The sequence below is a fragment of the Eublepharis macularius genome, chromosome 9, assembly GCF_028583425.1.
Source record: "Eublepharis macularius isolate TG4126 chromosome 9, MPM_Emac_v1.0, whole genome shotgun sequence".
In the NCBI taxonomy this organism is placed as follows: domain Eukaryota; kingdom Metazoa; phylum Chordata; class Lepidosauria; order Squamata; family Eublepharidae; genus Eublepharis; species Eublepharis macularius.
In genome coordinates this window covers 769,416-794,241 of record NC_072798.1, presented here as the reverse complement: position 1 = coordinate 794,241, position 24,826 = coordinate 769,416, and the positions used below count along the sequence as shown (strand labels likewise).

General features: G+C 58.7%; 1 protein-coding gene across 1 annotated transcript in view; it reads right to left on the bottom strand.

The window, feature by feature from the left end:
• SND1 (staphylococcal nuclease and tudor domain containing 1) overlaps nt 1-24,826 on the bottom strand; it is a 254,036-nt gene that overhangs the window by 44,783 nt on the left and 184,427 nt on the right. Inside the window, exon 16 of the mRNA XM_054988223.1 lies at nt 19,662-19,771. Coding sequence (XP_054844198.1) covers nt 19,662-19,771 — 110 coding nt within the window. The remainder of the gene's footprint in view (nt 1-19,661; nt 19,772-24,826) is intronic.

Below are 24,826 nucleotides of genomic sequence, written 5' to 3'. Positions count from 1 at the left end.
AGGGAAAAAAAACCCTCTCTGTGCACCGTTCCTGGGCCCTCCCCAGCCGCGTCCTGGGTCAGGTGCGGCTTCAGAACCCGGGGCCAGCTTCTGCCCCCTTTCTCAGACGGGGCAAGTCAAGGGGACCCTGGACAGGCACTGGTGAAGCTGCACCAGCCCCTGCCCTTTGCCCTGCCTGGCCCCTCTCCTGCCAATCCAGAACCATCCAGCCGCTTTCAAACCAGAGCAGCAACTTGTGCAGTCGCCCAAAAGGGTGCGTGCCCTGCTGGCCAAGAGCTAACCTAGAGGAAGGGCGGAGAGCCCACGTGGTGGTGGTGGTGGTGTAATTGGAGTGCGGCTAAAAATCACACAGTCCTGAAGGTCGCAGGGTGACCCTGAGCACGCCACTCTGTCTAGCCTACCTCACAGGGGTGGTCTGAGGATTAAGCGGGAGACAATGGAACAAAGCGGACCACCCCGAGTTCCTGGGAGGAAGAGTCTGATAAAAACGGGACTTGAAATGGGAAAACCCAGGCAAGGTGGCCTCAGAGGGGGAATCCCAGAAAGGGGTCACAGGTCAGGGCTGGGGGGCGAATGAGACTCATGCTGTTTGTTGGAGACTTGTGAGGAGCAGTCCTGTGTGCCTCTGTGTGTGGCCTGCCAGAGGATGGCTGGATGCGGCCCCCTTTCCATCCCGTTTCAGACTTCTGTGATCAGAGGAGGAGGTGCAGCTGGAAAACCGCTCCTGGCTGAGCCCAGCTCAAATGAGCAGAGGGAAGCAACTGCAGGTCCAGTGTGCCAGGGGGAGTCCTACCTTGAAGGGTGAGCTGAGTGCCCTGGGGGTGGGGGGGGTTGCAAGAGGAAGCCAAGCACACCAGGCCTCTGCATATGGGCTGGGCACAGGAGGAGCCCTTGCCCTGGGTAGGAGACATGGCCTCTGGTTGAAGGTGCTGGGCTGTTGGCAAGACCCAGCCATCTCCGGTCCAATGGTGTGTCTCCGGGCGTGGCAAGAATGCCCCCGGAAAATTCTCTGCTGAGCCAAGTTCAGAGGCAGTCCCAGAAGGGAGCTGCGGGACACCTCTTGCCAAGACGACTCACAGCTCCAGATCGAAGCTGGTCCACGGGCAGGAAAGGAAGAAGGGGTGCAGGGAGGGGCAGATCACTAGACGGGCATGTCCACGCTCTGCAGATCCTGGGGCCGTGGAGGGCCGCCCCACTTCTCTCCTCCCTTCCCCCTCAGGCCTCACCTCAGCCCCAAATCCTCACCCGCGCGCAAACCCTTCTCTTATATTTCTGTCAGGTATCAGGATGAATTGCCAAGGCACCGTCAGAGCTGGACCTAAGAGGGTGGGGCAAGCAGCACCCCAGACTCGCACTGGAGGAGCCCAATGTGGGGCCAGGAGAGGGGCTGTCGGATGGAGGAGGAGGAGGAGGGGAGCCCCAACACTGCCGAGTCCCTCTCCGCTTGCCTGGGGTCCAACTTCCACACGCTGCCACTCCCCCGTGCTCCTCTTCCACACACACGGCCTGGGAACTCCCCTCGGCCGCAGGGGGCTTGTTTTGTTCAGTAAATGCCCGTGCCGCTTTTTAACTGGTGTTCTCCAATATAAAACATCCAAGACAATGACTTCCAAAACAAACTTTTGAAAGAAGTAAAATCTACGTGTGCAGGTTCCGCAGCAGCTGGCTAAAGTGCAGGCCCGAGGCTCACCTCCCTGGCCAGGCGGAGCAGAGAAGCGGGGAGCCCGGCAGGAGCCCCACAGGGAGAGCCAGGGCCTCGTGTGTCCGCACAGGGTGGAGGTCAGAGGAGGGCCTCAGAGGTCGCTCTCCACGTCAGAGAGGAGGACGTGACACGAGCAAAGGAAGTGGCCTTCTGCTGAGTCAGGCCCTTCCTGGGTCTCCCAGAGCACACCTGGCCTCTGACTGGCAGCGCTCACCAGAGCCTCGGGGGGGGGGAGGGAGGAGGCCTTCCCTATCCCCCTTGAGCTGGAGATGCTGCCGGGGACTGAACTGCAGACCTCCTGCAGGCCACGCTGATGCCCGGCCACCGAGCACGCCCCCCCCCCTCCCGCCCCCATGAGAGGAGGCTTTCTCTGAGACAGGGTCCCAGGTCCAGGCCATGTCATTCCAAACAGGAAGCACACCACAAACCAGGGGAAAGTGTTGCAATGTGCTCTTGACTTCTTTAGCTTCTGGAAGTGCCGTGAGGTGGGTCGGGGTGGATGGGCGCTGGAGTAAATGGAGCTTAAAGGGGCTCGGACAGATTTATGGCCGGTAGATCTGCCACCAGCTCTGAATGGGCCACCACGTGGCCTCCAGAGCTGGGCAAGGCTGTGGCCTACAGGGCCTTCCTGAGGGCTCATTTATTTACAGAATTGATATTCTGCCTTTCTGTCCAGTCAGGGCCACCCAGGCAGCCAACAATTGAAAGCAGGGCATTTTAAAACACTCATGAAAACATCAGTAAAATATAGGTGCTGCAGCACAGACCCAGCCATTAAAACATTGGGCAGGGCAGAGAGGCCGCTGAGGGAATATCAGACATCACAAAGGAGTCTTCACCCGGGCTGGCATAAAACGGCGGCGGAGGGAGGCAGGCGCCTCTTCCTGGGGAGGGAGTTCCAAAGGTTTGGTGCCATGACCAGCGAAGGGCCTTTCTTGGACTGCCACCTGTCTAGCTTCAGAAGGTGGGCAGGAGGGTCCCAGAAGACGACTGGCGCGGGTGAGCAGGGCCATATGGGAGGAGGTGGTCCTGAAGCTCGGCCGGCCCCAAGCTCATCATAAAGGGGGCTTTAAAGGCCAACCCTGGCACTGTGAATCGGGCCTGGAAACCATTTCGCAGTCTGCGCAGATGGGCCCAGGCTAGCGGCATACATTCCCTGGCAGCCACTCCGGGCAGCTTCCCTGTGGCGTCTGACTGGCCGCTGCTGGAAATGGGCTGCCCTGACGAGACGGGCCCTTCCTGGTGAACCCAGCAGGGCTGCTCTTCTGTTCTTATGCTGGCCAAAGCCGGGGGGGTGGGGGGCTGCTGAGGGTTCTCGCGAAGGAAAGGCTTGAGTGGGGCGGGGGGGGGGGGGCTCGCTTGCACTTCCGAGGGCAAAAGGAAAGTCTGCCTTGACCGCCGTGCTGGAGGCCCGTGGGCTGACCCGGGGCCAACCCCTCACTCCTCCTTGGCCTAGCCTGCCGCTCTGGAGGGGAGAAGACATGGATAAAAGCCCGCAGGGCTGAAGGGTCTCCACCCACTGCGGGGGCTCAGAGCCCGCCTGCCACTGATCCACCCTGCGCAGCCCTGGCTGTCTCTTGGGGTTGCCAGGCGTGAGGACCTCCCTCTTGCTGTGCTTGGGACTGACGGAGGGGCCAGAAGGACCCTTGGCCTGATGCAGCCTGAGCTTCTCAGTCCTGCTTCCCCTCATCCCCATAATCCTCCCATAGCTTTGTAATGCCAGAAGCAGCAGCCAAGGGAGTGAGGAAGCCCAGAGAGTTCCGGCCTCCCGCTCCCGCCCCACTAGGAGGGCCCCCGGGCGACCCTGGGCCCGTCACTCCCTCTCTGCCTCCCCTGCCTCCCAGGGTCCTTGTGAGGATAAACTGGGGAAGCAAGACCTGGGCCGGCTGTTCCGAGCACCTTAAAGGAAGGGCAGGATGAGAATGGACTAGCTGGGATGGAGAGGCCACCTGCTGAGTGGGCAGCCAAGCCGGGGGGGGGGGGGCTCAGGCTCTGGAGAGGCACTCGGTTAGGCTTGGGCAGGGCACACTGGCCAAGGGGCTGCAGACTCCATAGGTTTGGGGCCTCTTGGCTCCCTGCTCATTCCCTCAACCACAACGTCAGTTCTCTGGGCCCATGCTCAGAAGAGAGAACGCCTGGCAGAGACCTGTTCTGCGTGAGAGAATTGTGTGCCACATGCCCTCGCGGGAGGTCAGCAGCAGAGGCAAATGAACAGAGAGGCAGCCTGGCCTGGGAGAACTTCCCCCCGTTTAAAAATTATTGGTAATGGAAATGGGGAGCTGAGCGGCAGGTCTGCGTGCCGCTCGCCTTTTCCAAGAGAACCAGCATCTGGCCTGAGGCGAGGCCACCCCATTTGGCCCTTTGGCACCCCCACTTTGTGCGGCCAAGGAGGAAGGGGACAGGGGGGCTTCTTGCCCCAGGGCCCCATGAGGAACCTCTGTCTCCTGGCCAGGTTGTCAACCGGGGACCGGAAGCAAGTTCTCCTTTGCCCTGAGGCCAAGGGGGCTTAAAGTACTGGACCCCCCCCCCCGTCCCCACACACACACACACTCCGCTCCTGCTGGGAAGCCCTCTTGCCCACCCACAGCCCGGCATTTGAACCCATCGGTCGGGTTGCCATGGCACCCAGCAAGGAGCGCCACCTTTTCAGACGACGCTTTCACGCCAGCTCTTTAAGTGACAGGAGTTCCAATGAGGGAGTCAGTTCCCGCAGACGAGGGTCTCTCCTGGGGATGGCAGAGGGCAGGGGCATGAAGACTGGGCGTTGGGACCAAGAGCCAGAGTGTCTGCAAGGCTGCCACCCAGGTTTTGCACCCCCCCCTTTTTTTTACTGTTACGATGGAAGTTTTGACAACTTCCAGGAACTGTCAGGTTGACACAGCCCCAGAGCAGAGCACAAATGGCCCTATATGCCCTGCCCCCATCTCTACCATCCTTGCCATTCAAGGCCCAACCTCCAGACTTTGGACGCTGCACAGTGGCGCCCCAAAGTGGACAGGGCTTCTCGAAAGGCGGCCCTGCGGCCTTTCCCTGACTCGAAGGGACCCGCTCTGGCCCTGCGAAGCTTCCCTGCCTGCTGCCCGTCGGCCCTCCTGGGCCCAGCAGCCACCACCCGGCATCACCCCAGAAGGGACCGCAATACTCCCATCCACAAGCTCGTCAAAGTACACAGTGCTTTAATTAGTAGCCATATAAATATTAATACAGGAATGCTAACAAAATTGCCGTTTCACACGCTGGCTGCTAAAACACCAAGCCTGTAGTAATGAACGTGCTTTGTGAAACAGAGTATAGTGCTAATGAGTTACTAATTACCCCAGGTCTCCCTCACTCCCAGGCATGCTGCACAGGCGTATGTTTTACTTCCCACCATGGCTGGCTTCCAGGAAGAGGGGGAGACAGCAGAGGGCCCAGCGAAGGTCCAAATGAGTTCCTCAGAGCAGGCTGGGGCTGGGGGGCCTGGCCGGACACAAACCATGTCACCTCCAAGGCCGCCCCATTCACCAAAAGGGACCCTGAAGGACTGACCGAGCCAGAGCTGCTTGCAGAGGCAGGACAGAGGACACGGGGCTCCTCCGAGCCTGGTGTGGAGCTTTAGACTGGCCTGGGACTCTCCCCTCTGGCTCTGGCCTAACTTGGCCTTCTCCTGCCCTAAAGCGGGGGCGGGGGGGGGGGGGGCGGCTGCAAGAGGAGATCTGGGACTGAATACAGATTTCAGACCCAGAAAATCTTAGCGTGGCAGTTAAAATACCAGACCAAGATCTTGGGGGCCCAGCTTCAGCGCCTCCCCCCCCCCCCCCCGGGGTGACCCTGGGCCAGCCACTCCCGCTCTGCCTCCCCTGCCCCACAAGGTCCTTGTGAGGAGAAACTGGGGAAGGAAGGGCTGGGCACGCTTCCCTGGACACCTGAAAGGAGGGGCGGGATGAGAACCGACTAGACAGGCAGCCCCACAGGCAGGCAGCCCACAGGAACAGGCACGGCAGGGCAGCTGGGGGGGGAGGGGGGGAGGGGAGAGGGTATCCCACCCCTGAGCTGCGGGGAGAAGCAGCCCCGTTGCCAGGCACCGGCCACATTCCTCCCAGGAGCAGAAAGCCGCGTCACTCGGCACAGAATCGGGGGTTTTTGAAAGGCACTGAATCATCCTCCTGATACTCTCCGGCGGCGTTTCTGTGGCACATTTTGAGCATTCAAATCACGTCCCCTGAATCCTCACAGGAGCGCTGCGAGGGTGGCCAGGCCACAGCCAAGAGGAGTGAATGGAGAGTTTGTGGCACAGAGGAGGTTTCTGCCAGGGACTGTCTGCCTCACCGGCTTAACAGCTGGGGTGGAGAAACCTGGATTCAAATCCCCACTCTGCCACAAAGCTCACTGCCAGTCCCAAACTCCGCCGGACCTGCTCCACAGCAGAACTCGCCCTGAGCACAAACACTCTGCGCATGGAGAGTCCCGAAGGCCCTGGACAGAAGCTGCAGGACTTGTAAGCAGCGCCCGAGGACCCCCGAGGCAGGGGGGGGGAGAGTGGAGCAGAAACCCCGGTGCCTGGGGTATGGGCTTGCAGTGCCCAAAGGGCCGGTGGCCTGTAGAAGCAGCATCGAGGGTGTGCCAATCTGCCCACACTAGACAGGAGGAATGGCAGTCTTGCCTCAAAAACGAGGCCCTGCTTGGGATGCTCTTTCTCTAGGCTCGGAGAACAGACAAAGCTGGCAAAGAGGGAAGGAGAGAGACACGCAAAGCCAGCATGCAAGAGGGAAAACAGGCACGCCAAAGTGTCCCAGTGCAAGTCGGTGTCACACCCACAATCAGCTCTCCCAGTGTGTGCTTGCACACTCAGGCACAGCTACAGTTCTACAGTTGCAGGCAATTGTTCAAGGAGGACTCGGCGCTGAGGAGCTAAAGCACGGGCTCCTCCCAGCTCCTGCTGCTTTTGCGGCAAAGGGCACCCGTCCTTCCTCCCTTCCCACCGCCCGCAAGCAGGCCGCGCTGAGTTAGTCAGAGACCTGCTTGCAGCTTCACCTGGTGGGGCTGAGTCAGCTGCCTGAAACAATGTTTTTTAAGTACAGGAAAATGAGAAGGTCTTTGGGTTCTCTGGCTTCCTCCCTCCTCTCTTGTCAACCCGGCTTTGTCACCTGCCCCGCCAAAATATCCCGCCGGATATTTTGCCCATATCCACTGGCTCCTTAGCAGCTGCGCTGCACAGCCCCAGCCCCATCAGGGCACTGGGAGCCCATGGCTAGGAATACAGAGCCCCGGCAACTGCAGCGGGGTGGGTGGGTGGGGGAGCAAGCCAAAACCTCTGGCCCATCTGGGCAGGAGCCAGGCCAGCCTCCTACCCAGCACCAACTCCGCTCTGCTCTGCTCACCCACACAGATGAATCATTTCCCAGGTGGTGCCAACGAGGCCGGCACCCGGAGCAGTGAAGAAGCTGGGCGGGAAAGGAAGTGGCAGCCCCAGCAGCGTGGCCTGGAATTGGTCGATTGTGGACAAATGATTACACAAAAGGCACGGAGAAGAGGGAAGGAGCCCCCCAAGGGCCAAGCAGACACCTCCCCTCCCCGCAACCAGCCGCTCTGCCTTCCCAGGGGACACCACAGACCCCTCCCTTTGCATGGGGCGGGCGGGCGGGCGGGGGGGGGGTGTTCCGTGGACAGCAGGCTGAGGTAGAAAGTAGCCCCCCCCCTCCATCAGCTGGGAAGAGGAAGCTGCACGAGCCACGAAGGCTCCCCCACAAGGACTCGTGCCTGAAGGAAGCAGCTCTGGCCCTGCCTTCCTGCTCTCCAAGGTGCCCCTGGGCCGGAATCCTGCTGCGCCACCGCACACCAACGCAGCTCCTCGCCCGACACTTTGCTCATCCGGTGGGAATCGCAGAAGAGGAGCCCCCCCCCCGTTCCACGAGTTCAGAGAAAGTGGTTTCGTTTGCACCCCCCCTTCCTTGCAGAGGAAGGGGGGGGGGTCCCAGCACTGTGGTGTTATGGGGTGATGGGGGATAGCAGCGAGGTCTAGCAATTAGCCAGGGGGTCTGTTTGCAGGCAGGCAGCCCCCCAGGACTGGATTCCTACCTCTTGGGGGGGGGGAGATCAGGTTGTCCCCATGCAAGGTTGCTCCGGTGAGTCAAGCGGAAGTCTCAGGCTCAAGCACCTGCTGGATCTAAGCCGGAGCATGGGGTGACCTCACCTTTTCTTTGATGATAAGCCAGCAAGCAGGATCCTTGCACAATTCAAGCACTTTTTAGAAAGCCTGCTGGATTCGTTTGGTGCTCCGGGGCAAAGGGCAGTCCTGGGCCCACGCTCCCCTTGAGGCGCCAGTCGCCCTGGGAGCCACAAGCCACTCTCCCCAAATGCCTGTGGAAGGGCCCCGGGGCAGCCCCGGGAGACCCGCTGCTCACCGCCCCCAGCCCCAGCCAGCCAAGCAGGATTCCCTTTGCCCGGTCCCTGGGCATCAAGGCACACTGACGGGCCAGGGCTCCAGCCCCAAAGCCCAGCAGCACCTGCAGGGAGCTCGAGAAGAGCCAGCCAGAGGGCAACAGGAGGCACCTGTCTGTTGGAGGCACCTCCGAGGCACCACTGGGCCCCCTTGTTTGGGCTGCAGCAGGGGCAAGAGCCCCCGGAGGAGAGTGCTGCTTGGACAACCACCCACCCACCCACCCCCGGCTCGCAGGAGCGCCTGACCCTCCTGACCTGAACGCACAGCCTGTGCCAGTCAGTTTCTCTCCCTCAAGTGGACAGTGTGACTTTCACAATGGCCGGCCCTGGCTCTGGAAAGGGGGCAGCTTCACAGCGCCCCCCCCCGGTCCCAGGGCTGCCTCCCAGGGGCCCATGCAGCTTGGCAGCTGGAGGGCAGGCGGGTCATTCTGTGCCTCCTCTGTGGCCTCTCTGCCACCGCCCCCGCAGCCCACCCTCTCCTGGCTGCCTCTCTGGACCTCCTGGTTCTTTGCCCCCGCCCCTCACTGTGTCCCTAATAGGGGCCCAACCCAGCCCCCAGGCGGGCAAAGCCCCACTCCTCCCCTCTGGCAGAAGAGCTAAATGAGAAATGAGCAAAGGCTGGCCATTTGTTTCTACCCGTCACTTTGATCAATGCAGGGGAAAGAGTGAATTGCTATCGATCCCGGGGACACCTCCCAACCGGCTGCAGTACACGTCGCAGGCAAGCGGGGGGGGGGGAAGCCGCCCCCCCTCCGGGCTCTCTGGGAAACGCCTCCATTGGTGGGTCCACAGGAGATGCTGCTGGCAGGCAGTTTATGAGAGTCCCGCCCCACAGGAAGCAAGGAGGCTCCTGTGCCCAGGAGGAACGGGCGGGCCCTTTCACTCCCACTGGCAGAGGCGGAGCAGTCTCCTTCCTGAGGCGCTGGGCCCAGGGCAGGGAGGAAGCGGAGGCCCGGCTATCGCGGCAGATCCTGCGCGCGCCCCCCCCCCCCCACACACCCCGCACTGAGTCCCAGGGCCAGGAGACTGACTGGGCCGTCCCCGGGAGTTGCTCTCCTGCTGCGTCCCCACAGCTCAGACCTGGGCCAGAAGTGAGAAGGCGCAACTACGCAGGGGGCATCAGGGGACCAACCCGCCCAGGCAGATTTCTACGGAAAGGCAGCTGGGTGAAGCACAACTCTCAGGAGGGAGGGTGGGCAGTGGCGGGGGGGGGGAAGGGACGGCGGAACAGAGACGTCGCCTCCTGCCCAACGAACAGCAAGGGGCCCGGAGGGAGCAGGGCTGGGACGGAGTCGCAGGAGCCCCGGGCTGGAGCCTCCCACTGCCGCTGGCCCTGCTCCTAGTCCAGGCAAAGAGAAACAACCTCCCGTGACGCGGTCCACCCATGCAGGCTGCAGGGCGCCCCTCTCCCCCAGCGGCAGCACCATGAAGCCAAGAAGAGGGAAGAGGAAGATGGACGGTGAATCGGAGTTCAGCATCACAGGAACACTCCAGAGTGGAGGCACCGGGCGTGGGCTCCCCTTGGCACGCGCTTGCTGGCATCCAGATGCTCCTCTAGGGCGTGTGGGGGTGGGGTGGGGGTGGAGAACGACACCTGGGCCGGGGGGGCTGGCTGCAACACTGCCGCTCACTGCGGGGGAGGAAGCGCCATCGCCTCCCATTCTGGAAATTAATCAGGTCCTTCGGGAGGTGGCAGCTGGGAAAGGCCCCATTCCCAAGGCCTCCTGTTCGTGGGTCTTTCCGAGTCCTGCCCAGGCCCCCACTCCGGCCATGCTCGCCTTTCACAAGGAGAATGGCTCCCCCCCGCCCCCCCCATCACAACGCACAACGTGCTCTGCTCCCCCTGCCCAGCATCCCAATGGCAAGGCGTCACTGCTTAGCTGCAAAGGACTGGGCTCGAAAGGGATCCCAATCCCCAGGAAGGGAATTTGTGCCGCGTGGGGCCATGTGGGCCTCTGGTGCCCCGGGACAGGGAGCGTTTCCTCTTCTCGAGTAATCCCTGAGCGTGGACAGGGCACCGGGAGCAGCCCAGGCACCTTTACGCTGCCAGCAACCCAGACGCAGAAGACCGCCACCGCAGGCCCCCAAGGGCTCTCTCTGCCCCAAAGCCGAGGCACTCTGCCTCCGACACCTGCAGGCACCGGGGCTTGCCACACTGCTGCAGGGACGGAGGGCAGCCTGCTCGCCCCCCCCGCCCCCAGTGCTGTGGGAGGTGCAAAGTTCTTCCCAGCAAACAGACTCTTATAAATCTCCATCATATTTTTAAAAAAATTACTGCATTTATACCTCGCCTCCCTCTCTAACAGAGACAGAAAGCAGCTTACACTCTTCTCCTCTCCTCCATTTTATCCTCTCAACAATAACCCCGTGAGGTAGGTTAGGCTAAGCGTATGTAACTGGCCCAAGGTCACCCAGCAAGCTCCCACGGCAGAGTGGGGAATCGAACCTGGGTCGCCCAGGCCCTAGTCCGTCCCTCTGGCCTCTGCACAATACTGGCTGTCTTCTGACGATAAACTGAGGAGCTCTAACTCCTTGATCACGGAGGCTGTTCAATTCCACTCGGCCAACATCCTTTTTGAAAGGGGGCCTCTGGGACGCTGCACAGTGCACTGGCACTCTAAAAGGGGCTCGCTCAAGTTTATAAAGAGCCTGTCTATTTTATTTCCAGTCCCTTTCCCAATAACCCACAGCACAAAATGTAGCCTCTTCCCCACTGCTGCGTACAGCGTCACCATTTTCACTTTCTCTTTTCTGTTCAGCTGTTTCTATCCTGGGGTCATAGGGGTAGGATCTGGGGAGGGAGGTGCCACAGTTCCCTTCACTTGGCTCGTTCACAGTGAACCTTGTTTACCCCACTGCTGCCCACTCGCTCGGGACGGAGAAGTCCTTCTGGAGCTCCTTCCAGTCAGCCCTGGCGTTTGTGTCAGCTGCAAACCTGGCCGCCGCTACCACCCTGATCACTCCCCAGTTCCAGATCATTAACAGCGCTGGCCCCAACCCTGCTCCTCGTGAGAGCAGCCCCTTCTCTCCTCCCCTGTGCGCTGCACCACTCAGTCCGTTTCCCCTCCACTGCTAAGGGTCACCTGGGAGCCTTCGGGGAGGGACTTTGTCAAGAGGGGAGGGGGTTACGTCATCACCAAAGTAGCTGCCTTCAGCCATTCTATTCAGATTCTGGCGTGGAGGGGAGGGGAGGGGTCACACCCAGCCTGGATTGTGCACTCCACCTCTTTCATGACTTCTTGTAACTTATTTACGTTTACATGGCCCTCACTCCCTGCACCCCCTCCCCTCCCCTCCCCTCCTATATATCTCTGGCCAGTTTCTTCATACCCTCCATGCGTCTGACGAAGAGAGCTGTGGCTCTCGAAAGCTTCTGCTACAATAAAGTTGGTTAGTCTTAAAGGTGCTACTGGACTCTTTACTATTTTGCTACTACAGACTACCTCCTTCCTCATCTGAGAAACGCAGCCTGATCATTGGGAGTTTAAATAACCGTCCACGCTTTCTGGAGAGACCTGGTCTGTCCCCCTGGTACCACTTCTACCCTCCCCCCACTACAGCCCTTGTCTCTGGCTGCCCCCCTGAAGCAGGAAGGGAGCCTGAAGATCTCATTCAGCTCAGCAGAAACCAAAATCTAGAGATGGGAAGCTCTGCAGCAGCACCTTAGACTGAGGAGGATAAAAAACAAAATGTGCAAAATTAAATGTGTTATGTAACTGATCAATGGCGAAAGGGGCATTTAGCACAAACACAGGCACATACGTGTGAGAGTACGCGTGTGTGCACATACCCCAGAGATTCCAGAGGGGCAGTGATTAACCCTCAGCCACAGGGCAGACTCAGCAACCAGCCCGGCCTCCCTGCCCACCCGCTAAGAAAGCCTGCCGAGCATTATGTGGCCGGGTGGGCCCAAAACTGAACTCCGATGAACAAGGCGAAAAACAAAGCCAAAGAGCTTCTCTGCCTGATTCCTGGGGGAGCCAGCAGTGAGCTGCTGACCTGGCAGGGGCTGAAGGGCTGCGATGATTATCAGGAAGCGCTCCGAGGCAGGCTGGGCGATTTTGCAGCCCTCCGAACGGCAGGCATCTTCAAGCTCGTGCCGGCCAGCCCGGGAGCTAGGCAGCCTCAGCCCCAGAAGGCAAAGATGAAAGTGTGAGATCAGCAGGAGGGCAATCCTCGAGCCCACACTAAAAAGGCAGAGCTGGCCCTGTTCCAAAATTGCCATTTAGCCCCAAGCCAAAAATCCACCCGTCTCTCCGGCCTTGGAGAGCAGGGCACATCTCCTTATCTAAAGCCGCAGGCCTGCTCCAGAGGCAACGTTTGCAAGACTTGCGTGGCGTGATGGCAACTCCTTTAAGACGGCGCCGCAGAAGCCAGCACATTCATCACCCTCAAATGTGTTGCCAGGAGGTACCGCTGAGGGTGGCTGGCGGGGCCTGGGCACAAGCACCACGGGAGCACTGCTGGGCCTGGGTCCTCTTGCCAGGTGCCTGGAGTGGGCAGCAGGCCACGGGAGCAGAGGAGGCTGGGCAGATGCTACCAACTGCGAGCTGCGGCTACATTTACAGACAGCCAGTCAACTCCAAGAGAGAGAGAGAGAGAGAGCAGCAGGGATGGGGCTGGCAGTGCAGCGTCTACGCTCCGGCAGTTGAACGTTGCATGGGCACTGCAACTCCCACCCCTGGTCCCCCAAGGGGCAGAGCCAGCTCTTGGGCCCTCCTTAGAAAGCAAACTCGCTTCCCTGGCCATCCCCGGAGCTTCCTGCTTGGAGAGCCTGCTTGGAGGGTGGGACGTGGCACTCGGTGCGCTGTGCTGCGTCCTGAGGGGAAAGCAGCCCTTAATTAACAGAGATGCCCCAGAGATCCAGCAGCAGCAGGCAGGCTGCACACGGAACGGAAACGGCTTTTGAGTCAGGAGGAGACGGGGAATGTCGGGCTCCGCAGGCCCAACAGAGGGAGGCTGCAGAGAAGCAGGGAAGGCCTGCAAGCCCTGCGGGTCGTCTCGGGAGCTCTGAAGGCTGCCCCTTCCCCGGCCTCCTTCCACCCCCAGCCATTCCTCTGCCTTCCACCTCCTCTCACTCCCCTGGCCTTCCAGTCCGGCATCCCCAAAGATTTGCACGCAGGCAGCTCAGACCAGACAGCCTTGGGGAAGCCTTGAATGCTGGTCAGACACGCTCGCAAAACACTTCTGCATCTGCTTCCTTTATGGCTCATCTTTCTCACCGAGGCCCAAGGATTCTCCAGAGCAGGCAAAAGGGCTGGCGGGTTAAGCAGGAAACATTCCCACAGTGGGAGCTTAGCTCAGGCTCCCGCTTGACCAGGCACCCGAAGTCAGGGGGGCTGGCAGCCAGGCCAAGGGGGCTCAGGCAGGCAGGGGCTTCCCTGAACTGGCCCCGCGATTCTCTTGCATACCTGCACACAGCCAGTGCAGCAGCGCAGGGGTGACAGAATAGCATGCAGTGCGCTCCATCTCCATGGGCAGCAAGAAGAAAACGAGGGGACCTCTGGAAATAAGAAACCCATCCAACTGCTCCTTGTCACCCATGGCTCTGACGAGCCCCCCAGGAGACGAAACAGGGAAGATGGGATTGCTGCCATATGCCCTGCTTCACCTGCTTTACTCCAGGTCTGCCGCGCCAGCTTTCCCCATGATCAGATTTCCTTCTTGCAATTTTGAAACAACATGACAGTGGGTGTCAAGGGTGCGGCACTGAAACTGAGCTGCTCAGTTCTGAACCCCTGCGGTGGAGAACTGGCTTTTTTACCCAGGATCTAGCAAGCGTGGGAGGTTGCCCTGGAAGGCACCACGTCACATGCCTCCTCTTCACCCCCGGAAGTCCTCCAACCAAGTTTTTGGCCATGCAGCTCAGGAGGCAATGCTGGCCACCATCTCTGCCCTGTGATTTTCAAGCACCAGCTCAGGGCCTTCTTTGGGGCCACGATCCCTGTTTTCCAGCTCTAGCATGACCACGGAAGTGACAGATGTCTCCGGCAAAGGGCTGAGCCTGCACATTTCATTCCACACCTTCTCATGCTCCAGAACAAGGCACCAGTCCCTTTCATGCATCAAAGCCAATGGCGGCTCAGGCCCACTCCCTGCAAAGAGAGATCCAGCCCAGGTGGGAGGAAGAACTGCTGCCCAGCCCTGCGCCTGCTGTGCCCGAAGATGTCCATGCAGGCAGGGCTTCCAAGAAGCCGTCCATTCTCCCAGCCCATTTTGTGGCATGTGGTGACCAGGCTAGAAGCCCACAGAATGCAGGCCACTGATTCTTTTCTCGGGCCTGCCTGACCCTCAGCACCTCGCAAGACAATACGTTTCTGCACTGGCTTTAATGCGCTCCCTGCAGTCAGATGGCAGCTGAGCAGATCTGCTTCTTTTAAAAAAAGAGAGACTCAAATGAGCTCAGAACAGTGTCTCGGGGGGGGGGGGAGGAAAGGACCCTGCCCACCCCCAAATGCCGTTCTCTTGCAAAACCAGTAAAAGAACTCCCCCCCCCCCGGTCACGTGCTGTTTTAGTGCAGGAAAATGGCTTGGGGGAGGCAGGAGCGCTCTCCCTCCCCTGGGGGCGCCGTTCTGAGCTTGCATGAACTCTCTTTTTGAAGAAAGAAGCCGTTCCCTTCAGCTGATGTCTTGATGCCTGAGTGCTCAGAGCCCGTTCAAGCCAGTGCAAGCCGGGCATTGTCTAGCGAGACCCTCAGCTGCAGCTTAGGAGGGCTCCCCTTGTGCACCTAGAAAACAACATGTCAGGGGGAAGCCGCGGGCCCCCCTTTACAACTGGTGTCCCGAGCAGGAGCAAGGGGCCATGCAGGGGCAGCCTTCCGTGCCAAATGACGGCACTACAGCAGCTGCGACGATGCTGCACTCAGTGGGGTGTGGAAGCCACAGGCTGAGCACCAGGAGGGCACAGGCAGGGCTGGGCAATGCAACTGACCTGCCCTAGCACACAAACTGGGCATGCAAGAAGCCCCAAGCCCCCACGGCCAACAGGGCAGGGCAGGGCCTGCTTTTCTGCTGACGGGGCAGTCGATACTGCTTCTCTCTGGCAGGGCTAACTCACACAGTGCTCTCGGCCCCTCTGGTAGCAGAGCACATGCAAGGGTTGCCTCCTCCTCCTTCCACGCCTGGCCTCTCCTTGCAAGCAACAGGGAGGTGGGATGGGGGCAGAGGGAGCTCCTGCCTGAAGCTCTCAGGTGCCTGCTGCAGTGGGGCTGAGGCAAGGGGTGGAGGGGGTGCAAGGTCCACCCTACACAAACACATCGCTGAATGCAAAGCAAGCGGCAGGAAGATCCCGGCACCCAAAGAGCTGCATGCTTGCTGCAGGTGCCCAAGGAGAAAGGGCTGTCGGATGCGCCTCCCACCCTGGGGGTCGTTTAGCGAGGAGGCTGAAGAGGCATGGCTGGGTTGATGTTGGAATTACAAATCAGAGCAGAACTACACCAAATGCCTCTGACGGGAGACGAGCCCCCGCTTCAATCAGGGAAGCTGTGCCCTCATTAGCAGCTCTTCTTCCCGCGTCCTCTTTAATGAGCTCACGTTCCAAGCTGGACTGAAAGTGAGAGAAAGACGGGTCCCTCTGCATATGACAGGCATGGGCTTCACGCCTTTCCTCTCCACGCGCTCATCAAGGAGACCAGCACGCAGCACCCCTGGAGCCCAGAAACCGCAGGCAAAGGTCACCCCTCCTGCCCACCAATCTCACCCGCCTGAGCCGCACTGGCCCCGAGAAAGGCCTTCTTTGTGCTGGATGAGCAGCCAGCAATTTGCATTCGGCACTCTCTGTAAAGGTCTGGAATCATTAGCAGGTACCAGGACCTACCAAGGCCAGCTGCTGCTCACCACCAGGTGGCTGTTTGATTTTTACTTTTTAAATTATCACCCAACCTGATGAAGAATTCTGGAAAACTCATGAATCTTGCACACTGTGTTGTCCAGTGGCACCTTGGAGACCAACGAGGTTTTCAGGATGTAAGCTTTCAAGACTCAGAGCTCCCTTCTTCAGACACCTGCCCACTGGCCACCATGACGACCTGCCTAAAATGACACTGCGTTGTAATGGTAGCACACATTTTTTCGGTAGCACAAGGTAGCGCACGGTTTTTATTTTGCAGAGAAGTTAGCCGTGTTAGTCTGTGGTAGCAAAATCAAAAAGAGTCCAGTAGCACCTTTAAGACTAACCAATTTTATTTTAGCATAAGCTTTCTGCTAAAATAAAATTGGTTAGTCTTAAAGGTGCTACTGGACTCTTTTTGGTTTTTATTTTGGGACTTTGCTTTGGATCAACACCACTGCCTGCTTTTTTCGTCTGATCTGGAAATGCCAGGATTTGGCCAGTAAAGAACAAGCCACTTCCAACTGGAGAAAAAACCATCTGCGCAGCAGCAGCAGCACCCCCCCCCCCAGTTGGCTTTCTGGTCCTGCTAGCAGAAGAGCTGCTCAGTACGCTTCCACAGAGAGGCTGGGCGCCAGCCTGTTTTCTCCGCAAGCTCACGTGTGACATCGTACCTTACTGGCCACTCTCCAGGTTCTCCGCTGCTTTGCTCCAATCTTTCCCAGACCTGGTCTGACGCAATCTTTTGGGAATGACTGCAGTCAGAAAGTGCTTGTGCACCACACCATGGGGATAGGACATGCACATTGTTGCCAGACCTGCCCACATCTGTGCCATTTTACCTTACCCCAGCACCTGCCCTCCCCAACTACCAGATTAAAAAAACAAACCAGTAACTGACAAATTACTATAAAATCAGGCTGTAGTCATACTTCAGCTACTGATTTTAAACTACTAAAATGTCAGTTATCAAATGTCACTGACCTACTGAGTCCCACTGAGAAAGGCAGACTACAAATAATGTAAATAAATAAAATAAATACTGAACACACATGAAGCTGCTTTATATGCAGCCAGCCCATTGGCTGGAAAAGACAATAATGTTAGGAGAAGTTGAAGGAAGCAGGAAAAGAGGCAGACCCAAGATGAGTTGGATGGGCTCAGCAATGGAAGCCACGCCCTTGGGTTTGCAAGACCTGAGCAAGGCTGTCAATGTTAGGATGTTTTGGAGGCTCCTACTTCCTAGGGTTGCCATAATGCATGTAACACCCCCCCCCCCCCATCGGTCCGTCTGGTCTGCTTTGGCTGGCAGCCGCTCTGCCAGTTCTCGGGGGGGGGGGGGCGGGTCTTGCACATCACAGAGCATCTGGACACAATTCCAAAAAGAAGAGCGTGGCCTGAGAGAGAGCGCCCCTTCCCCGCCACGTATCCTGCCGAACAAACACTTCTGGAGCACTTGAAAGCCTGCTTGAGGGACTACATGATTTTGCCACGGATCAACATTCCCTCATACTTGCAGTAGGGTGCGGGGGCGCAGGGAAAGGAAGGGGAGAAAGCAGTGGGGCACGTGCCCCCACCTGCCAGCCACCCGGAACTGGGAAGTTGGCAGGTGCGGGGCACAGGGAGAAAGCAGTCGGGCGCATGCCCCTGCCTGCCAGCCACTTGGAAACTGGGCGGCTGGTAGGCATGGGTGCAGCTCCAGCAGGGCGGGGAGGGAAGAAGGCAGCCTGGCCTTCTCCTGCGACTCACCTCTTATCCCCAGCTAGGGGCATGCAAGAGCATGCCTGTGCAATGGAATCACGGTGAGTCGTCAGGAACACGCTTTCTCAATTACGTATAGAGATTATTATTATTATTATTATTATTATTATTATTAACTTTCTTTCATCTTCCTGGATTGCTAACTAGCCAGTTATACAAAGCCTGAACCATGCTCCAAGGCTCCCTCCAACCCAGTATGTCACGGAATTTCATTTTTGTTGGCAATCCTCTGTAGGATTTGCACTTCCACCCAGTTTTGTAGCACTTGCCACTTTATACATTTACTGCTCATTTAAATCATTAACAGAGCCAGTTTGGTGTAGTGGTTAAGAGCAGCAGGACTTTAATCTGGAGAGCCGGGTTTGATTCCCCACTCCTCCGCTTGAAGCCAGCTGGGTGACCTTGGGCCAGTCACAGCTCTCTCAGAGCTCTCTCAGCCCCACCCAGTTCTCGAGTGGGCAGCCCTCTTCTGAAGCTAATTGCAGGCTAACTGTTAAGAAGTGCAATAAAAGGAGAGGCCATAACAGTGATACATAAATATTCCTCTGCTTGTAGCCAGGAGCAGAACAAGCCCAGCTCATAAAAACAAACCATCCATTTCCGAAGAGGGGTGGCAAATGGCCACAGTGCAATGCCGTGCTCCCGAAGATGAGGGCAGCTGGGGGCAGAGGCAAGTGATGGGAAGAAACTCTGTAGCTGCTTCTCAGCAGGAGGGGGTAGGCAGCGGCACACACCAGACTTCCCCCTCCCCCCCGCCAGTGTCTGCCTGTTATTCCTCTAGAAAATGTATAAAGTTATAACTGTTAAAGCAAGCCATATAAACACAACACTAAGCAGTCCAGAGCAGCCCTCAGGCAAGAAGAAAATGACCATAAAAACACTAAAAGACAGAATCCATCAGTAAAAAGAAACACTCCTGGCCTGGTGCCTAGAGGACGGTAGCAGAGATGCCAAAGAAGCCTCAAGGGGCACGGCATTCTGCAAGCGAGGTGCCACCACGAAAGAAGCCCTGCTTCTGGTTGCCACTCCCTCCCTTTGCAGGCGGGGCACAGAGAGTAGGGCTTGGGAGGAGAATCTCCTCCACCAGGTTGGGCCAAAGGGGAGGAGGCAGCCTGGCACACCCGAAGTCCCTGCCTGGCAAGGAACACACAACCGACAGAGGTCTGGAACCATCCTTCCAAGACCAACAAACCCACAGGAAGTGGGGCCATGGGCAAAGCAGGGTGATGGGCCAAGGGCCCTTTCCAAAGCCTCGTGCCTAATTTTCCTCACACCAGAGCAAGCCACGGATTCCCCCAGGCCCTATGGGGCTTCCTCCCTTCTCCACTCTGCTCCTCCCTTCTCTTCCTGTTCCTTCTCCAGGCTTTAAAAAATAGCAGCCCCCCCTCCCTGCTTTGTTGCAACCCCCCCTGGCCTTCATGGGCCATCCAGAGTTTTTGTTACAGATGCCTCAGCAATCCAGAGGCTGACGGCCCAGTGGGAGAACAACCTCAGGTCCACTCCCCGGCAGTTGCTGCAGTTGGGAGGGAATAGGGTTGCCAGCCTCCAGGTGGTGGCTGGAGATCTCCCGGAATGACAACTGGTCTCCAGGCCACAGAGATCAGTTCCCCTGCAGAAAATGGCTGCTTTGGAGGGTGGTCTCTGTGGCATTGTACCCAACTAGGGCTCCTCTCCTCCCCAAACTCCCCTCTTTCCAGGCTCCACTCCCCAAATCTCCTGGAATTTCCAAACCTGGACCTGGCAACCCCAAGAGGGAATCAGGGCTGGGGGGGCAGGAAGGTCTGAGGCCCTGGAGAGGGCGGCACCACCAGAGTGGGCAATCCTGACCTCAACAGACCAAGGTTCTGACTTGGGGGGCAGCTGCCCGTGTTGACGGGCGTGCACTGGGCACCCTCCCCTTCAAGGGAGCAGGCATGGAGGACGACCGGTGTGGTGCGGCAGGAGTCCTACCTCTCGCTGGAGCACCAGTTCCTTGGTGAAGAGCATGGCCTCCTCGGCGAAGGGCTCCCCCTCCTGGACAAGGCCCGGGAGGTTGCGTGCTCCACGGGGACACTCGATGCCTGAGGGAGGAGAGAGGCCACAAGTCAGAGGGGTTCTAAGCAGTTTCCTCAGCGACACAAGAGATGCCAGCAAAAACTCCCCAACCCTAACCCAGCTGCACAGAGGGTCTCCGGGCCCCGCCTCATTCCTGGAAGGATGTGTGGCTGAAATGTGGTGGCTGAAGTGGAGCCCAAGTGACAGAACCAGAGGGCTGGAAGGTGCATGAGGGGAGTATCAAGTCCGGCTCCAGCCGAACAGAAGGCCAGATTCCCCGATGCAAACTGGAGAGCTATCAGCACATCTGGAACACATGTGCCAATGGAGAGCACGCAGTCTGCTTGGGAGGTAAGCCTACTGACCCCAGAAACCCTCCCCTAGCTTCAGGCAGGTGAAGGCTGCCTCTAGTTCAGGGCCCGGCAGAGAGAGGCTGGGAACATCTTAACAGCCGCGTCTGGCCCAGTCTTGCCAAAAAAGCGGCAGAGCAGAGGACTCCCGGCTCAATCCCCAGCAGCACCTGCAGCCGAAAGGAGCAGGTGGGAGGCGGCGGGAAAGCCGCTGCCAGTCTGAGCAGACTAGGCTGGCCTGGGCCTGGCTCCGCTGAAAGCGGCCCTCACCCCAGCGTCTGGGCGGCGCTTCCGTTTTTCCACAACCGCCAGCCTTGAGCCTTGGCACAAGAAGTGCCTGTCGGGGAAAACAGACCAATGCCAGCCCCGGATGCCTGAGCCCTGTATTGCTGCATACGTGTGGGTTCGTTTAAAGCAGACTTGTGCATTTATTTGTAAACCGTCGGAGTCCCTTGGATATGCGAGAAAAGCAGGGAAAGAATGTTTCAATAAATAAATAAACAAAAATAAAGACTCCACACACCCGCTAGAGGCACTTATTACTTCATGGACTTCTGAGATGTGCCTTGGAATGGGGCTGAAATCAAGACGGCAAAGCCGAGCCCATGAGGTTGCATGCGGGGGAGGGGCAGGGGGGCACCCAAGACTGGGGCTGGAGAGACTTCGCAAGAGGCCCTGCTGACTGCAGGGACAAGGGGAGCACTGCTTCAAGAAAACATCTTTGTTTCAGCCACAAGGCTTTAAAAAACAAAACCAGCCCTGCAGAAAGGAAGAAAGCAAGCCAGCCAGCAGGGAGGCAAGGGCTACTCAGCAGACTGCCTGCCTGCCTGCCTGGGGCGGCACTTGTGCCTGTGACCTTGGCGCCTTCCAGAAAAGCAGAGAGGAAGAAGTGCATGCCCAGAGGGCAGCCTTGTCCTGAGCCCCACCCCTGCTCCGGCCTCTCTACTCTGACTTGCCAGAGCTCCCCAGCGATTCAGACTGAGAAAGATTTTACTGCAAAGCAGGCGGCCTGCCGCTGGTCCCAGCCCTGTTCCCCGAAGCTGGAGGCCAGAAGGAAGGAGGCGGCTCAAGGTGCAGGTGGAGGAGGAAGCGAGCAAACCCGCCTGGGCTGATGCGCAGGCGAAGATCCACGGCCAGGCACCTTTACTCACAGCCTGCAGAGAAGGCCGTTTTGTGACCTCCCGAGCTCGGGGGTAGCTGCTGCCTTGTCAGGGACCCCAAAGGAGAGCCCCCAATTAGCCCGCAAGCGCCTGGCTTCTGGGAGGAGGGGAGCTTGCAGATGGGGCGGGGGATCACTGGACATCTCAGCTGTGAAGTGCCCGTCTCAACTGTGCAGGCAGCGCCTTCCCCTGTGGGGCCACCAGACACATCCCTATTAATTCCTTAAAAGCGGCGCACAAGTGAGCGAGCAGGCGGAGAAGCGTTTCCTTTGCAGCTTGCATGTTCAGCCAGATGAATGCTGATCAGATGAGGGCCAGAGCCGCCAAGGAAGCTCACTCAAGTTGGCTGGGGGAGGGCTGAGAGCTGACAAAGAGAGACCATGGCACGGGAAGGTGCTTTTGCCAACACTGTTTAAAAAGCAATGAAACTGCCCACTGGGACCTAACCTGAGAGAAAGGTTTAGGGAGGGGAAAGTATTGCTGCCTTAGAAAAAATGGAGAATGGAGTCCATAAAGACACTTGACACAGCTGCCCAAAACAGAGTCACTAGCTAAGTAGAAGGCCCCTGCCGGAAGGCTCGGCTCCCTTCTGGCACAAGGTCCCGGGGCCTTGGAAGCAGAGACTCTGGAGGCTGAAGCCGCTAGAGGTTTGAAGGAGAGCCTGTTAGGGGCTGGACAGGGGGCCTGCAGGAGAGATCTGCAGCAGCCAGGGACCCTGGATTATCTTGACGAGGCAGGCCAGGACACAAGGAGTGATGGGAGGCAGGAGGCAGGGAACCTCGAGGAAGCAGACGAGTCCGTTGAGGGAGGTCTCTCTTTTGGAGCGCGGAAGTCCTCTCTTGCGGAAGCCCAGAGCCCTCCGCCCCCGTTTCTCGTTGTGCTCTTCTCCGCCAAGCCAAGAGCTCCTGGCCCAACAGGGCTCCCAGCTCCCGTCGCAGATGACCCAGACCTCGGGCTCCAGCACCAAACTGTCAGCTGCCCAGTCTCTGAAGCTGCCCGTATGACGCCGCCTAATGAGTCTCAGCCCTGCGCTCCTGGCATGCTCTCAAGCACCACGAAACAAAACCGACTTTTTAAGCAGCTAGAAAGACCTCATTGGAGTCCCAATAATATTTCTCCAAAGGCTGGCTGAGCTCTCCCAACTGGGGTCCCTCCCTTGGGGCAGGGCCTGAAAGAAATGTGTTGTGCTGCCTCCAGCACTGCTGCGGTGGGGGCGCCCCTTCCGAGGGCCACGAGCACAGGGGACCAAAGCGGAGGACGGGGGCTATGAACCTTCTGGGAAAGAAGACCCACCGGGGCTCCCGGATGCTGCTTTAGGGCCCGAGGCCCCAGGAAGGATGACCTTAAGTTCCCTCCTGGACACTCACTCCAGGCATTTGGGCAAGTTTCAAGGGGATGCGCCTACACAGGAAGCCCTGGGGGGGTGGGGGGCACAAGGGAAGGGGGAGAGACAGAGGAATCGGCTGGGCTACTCGACTGCAGCAGTTCATTACCAGAGAGGGCAGGGAACCCAGAGGCAGGCCAGGGCTTGTGGGAATGACGTTTCTCCCCAGACTCATCATGCTGGCTCCTGACCTAGAGCCACAGCCCCCCTCACACACACACACACCTGTGGCAATGGCCCACCCAGACCTCTCTTGTCAACCCACCCCAAGTCCTCTCTGATGGCAGGCGGGCCCTTGCCTGGGTTCAGCAAAGCAGGCTTGTCCAGAGGAGAGCAAAACCAGCCCCTCTCCAGGGGTGTCACTGCTCAACAATGGAGCATCGAGAACATTCACCTCTGAGCAGGAATCTGGACCAGTCAGTGTCCCAAAAGAAAGAGGTGGCCGGAAGTTGTTTGCAGCCCCACAGAAGGAGACAGGCCAGGCAACAGAGAGGCAGAGAGGCCCCCCAGCTCCCGCCAAGGAGCCCAACAGGGCAGGCCCCACCTGGAGTATTGTGTGCAGTTCTGGAGGCCTCGCTTCAAAAAGAGCGCAGACAAATTGGAACGGGTGCAGAGGAGAGCAACCAGGATGATCAGGGGCCTGGAGACCGAGCCCTGCCAGGAAAGACTGAGGGACCCGGGAGCGTTCCGTTTGGAGGAGCTTGAGGGGAGACAGGATCGCTCCCTCTAAGTATTTTAAAGGCTGGTTGTTGGGGGTTTTCCGGGCTGTATTGCCGTGGTCTTGGCATTGTAGTTCCTGACGTTTCGCCAGCAGCTGTGGCTGGCATCTTCAGAGGTGTAGACACCTCTGAAGAGGTGCTACACCTCTGAAGATGCCAGCCACAGCTGCTGGCGAAACGTCAGGAACTACAATGCCAAGACCACGGCAATACAGCCCGGAAAACCCCCAACAACCATCGTTCTCCGGCCGTGAAAGCCTTCGACAATACATATTTTAAAGGCTGTCAGAGGAGGGAAGGGAGCTGTTCCTGTTGGCAACATAGGATAGGACTTGAAACGTTGGATTTAAACTACAGGAGGGAAGGAGCTGGCTGGATGTTAGGAAAAACTTCTTCGTGTTAAGAGTAATCCAGCAGTGGAACCGGCTGCCTGGGGATGTGGTGGGCTCCCCCCCCCCTCGTTGACAGCCTCCAAGAAGCAGCTGGAGGAATCCCTGTCAGGGAAGCTTGAGGCTGTTCCTGCATTGGGCAGGGGGTTGGGCTAGATGGCCTGTAAGGCCCCATTCCAGTCTAGGATTCTCTGATGCGGAGGCCACTGAACTTGGTCAAAAACAAGCCCTGGTGAGCCAATGGCACTGAGGGCAGATGAAGTGTGAGCGCAGGGAAGCCCATCAACGTTCCACCCCAGGGTCCAGGAGAAGGTTGAGGCAGCAGGCTGCACATCCGGGGGGGGGGGGCAAACGCTCGGCTGGCAGAAGGGAGCGCCGCGTCCAAGGAGCAGCCGGGGCACGCGCGTGGTTCCTCTATGTGGGGCCGTCCCAGCTTTGGGGTGGGGGGTGGGGGAAGGCAGGTAACAACTGCCAGTGCCCTTCCCCCACTCGGAAGCGGCGAGCTCAACTCGTTCCGAGCCTAGCTCAGAGTTCTCTCCATCCGGAACAGACGAGGCCTGCTAACAGGCGGGAGACCTGGCTAAGTGGGGCTCACGGGCCCAGCTGCATGCCTGGCACCAGCGGATTGCCACGCTTGGCTTCATCACGGTGTACCACAGAAGGCGTTGCTGAGGGTGCCCTCTTCTGTGCCGACTGGCACCCGAGAGGAGGCTGCTACACCCTGCCTACACCCTCAGCCACCACCTCAGGGCATTCCTCCTCAGCCATCCACCTGGGCGTCTGGGTTGCTGCCAATGGCTCCATCCGCATGCCGCCCCTGGAGCACGCCCTCCATCCCTCTGAGATGCCCCGAGGCAGAAGTCTGCATCTTGGGGCACAGCTCTGGAAAGGCTCGAACCATTCCTTGCAGGCGGGGCCCCGTGAGTTGCTGTGGGAGACCAGCTCTCCACGGCGTGGGGCTTGCACGGCAGGGTTCCACGAGACCCAGTTTTCTCTCTTGCGATTTCCCATCTCCACACGGCGCCTTTGGGAGAGATCACTCACAGCTTTGGAGCTGGGCATTTTTCAAAATGCTGATG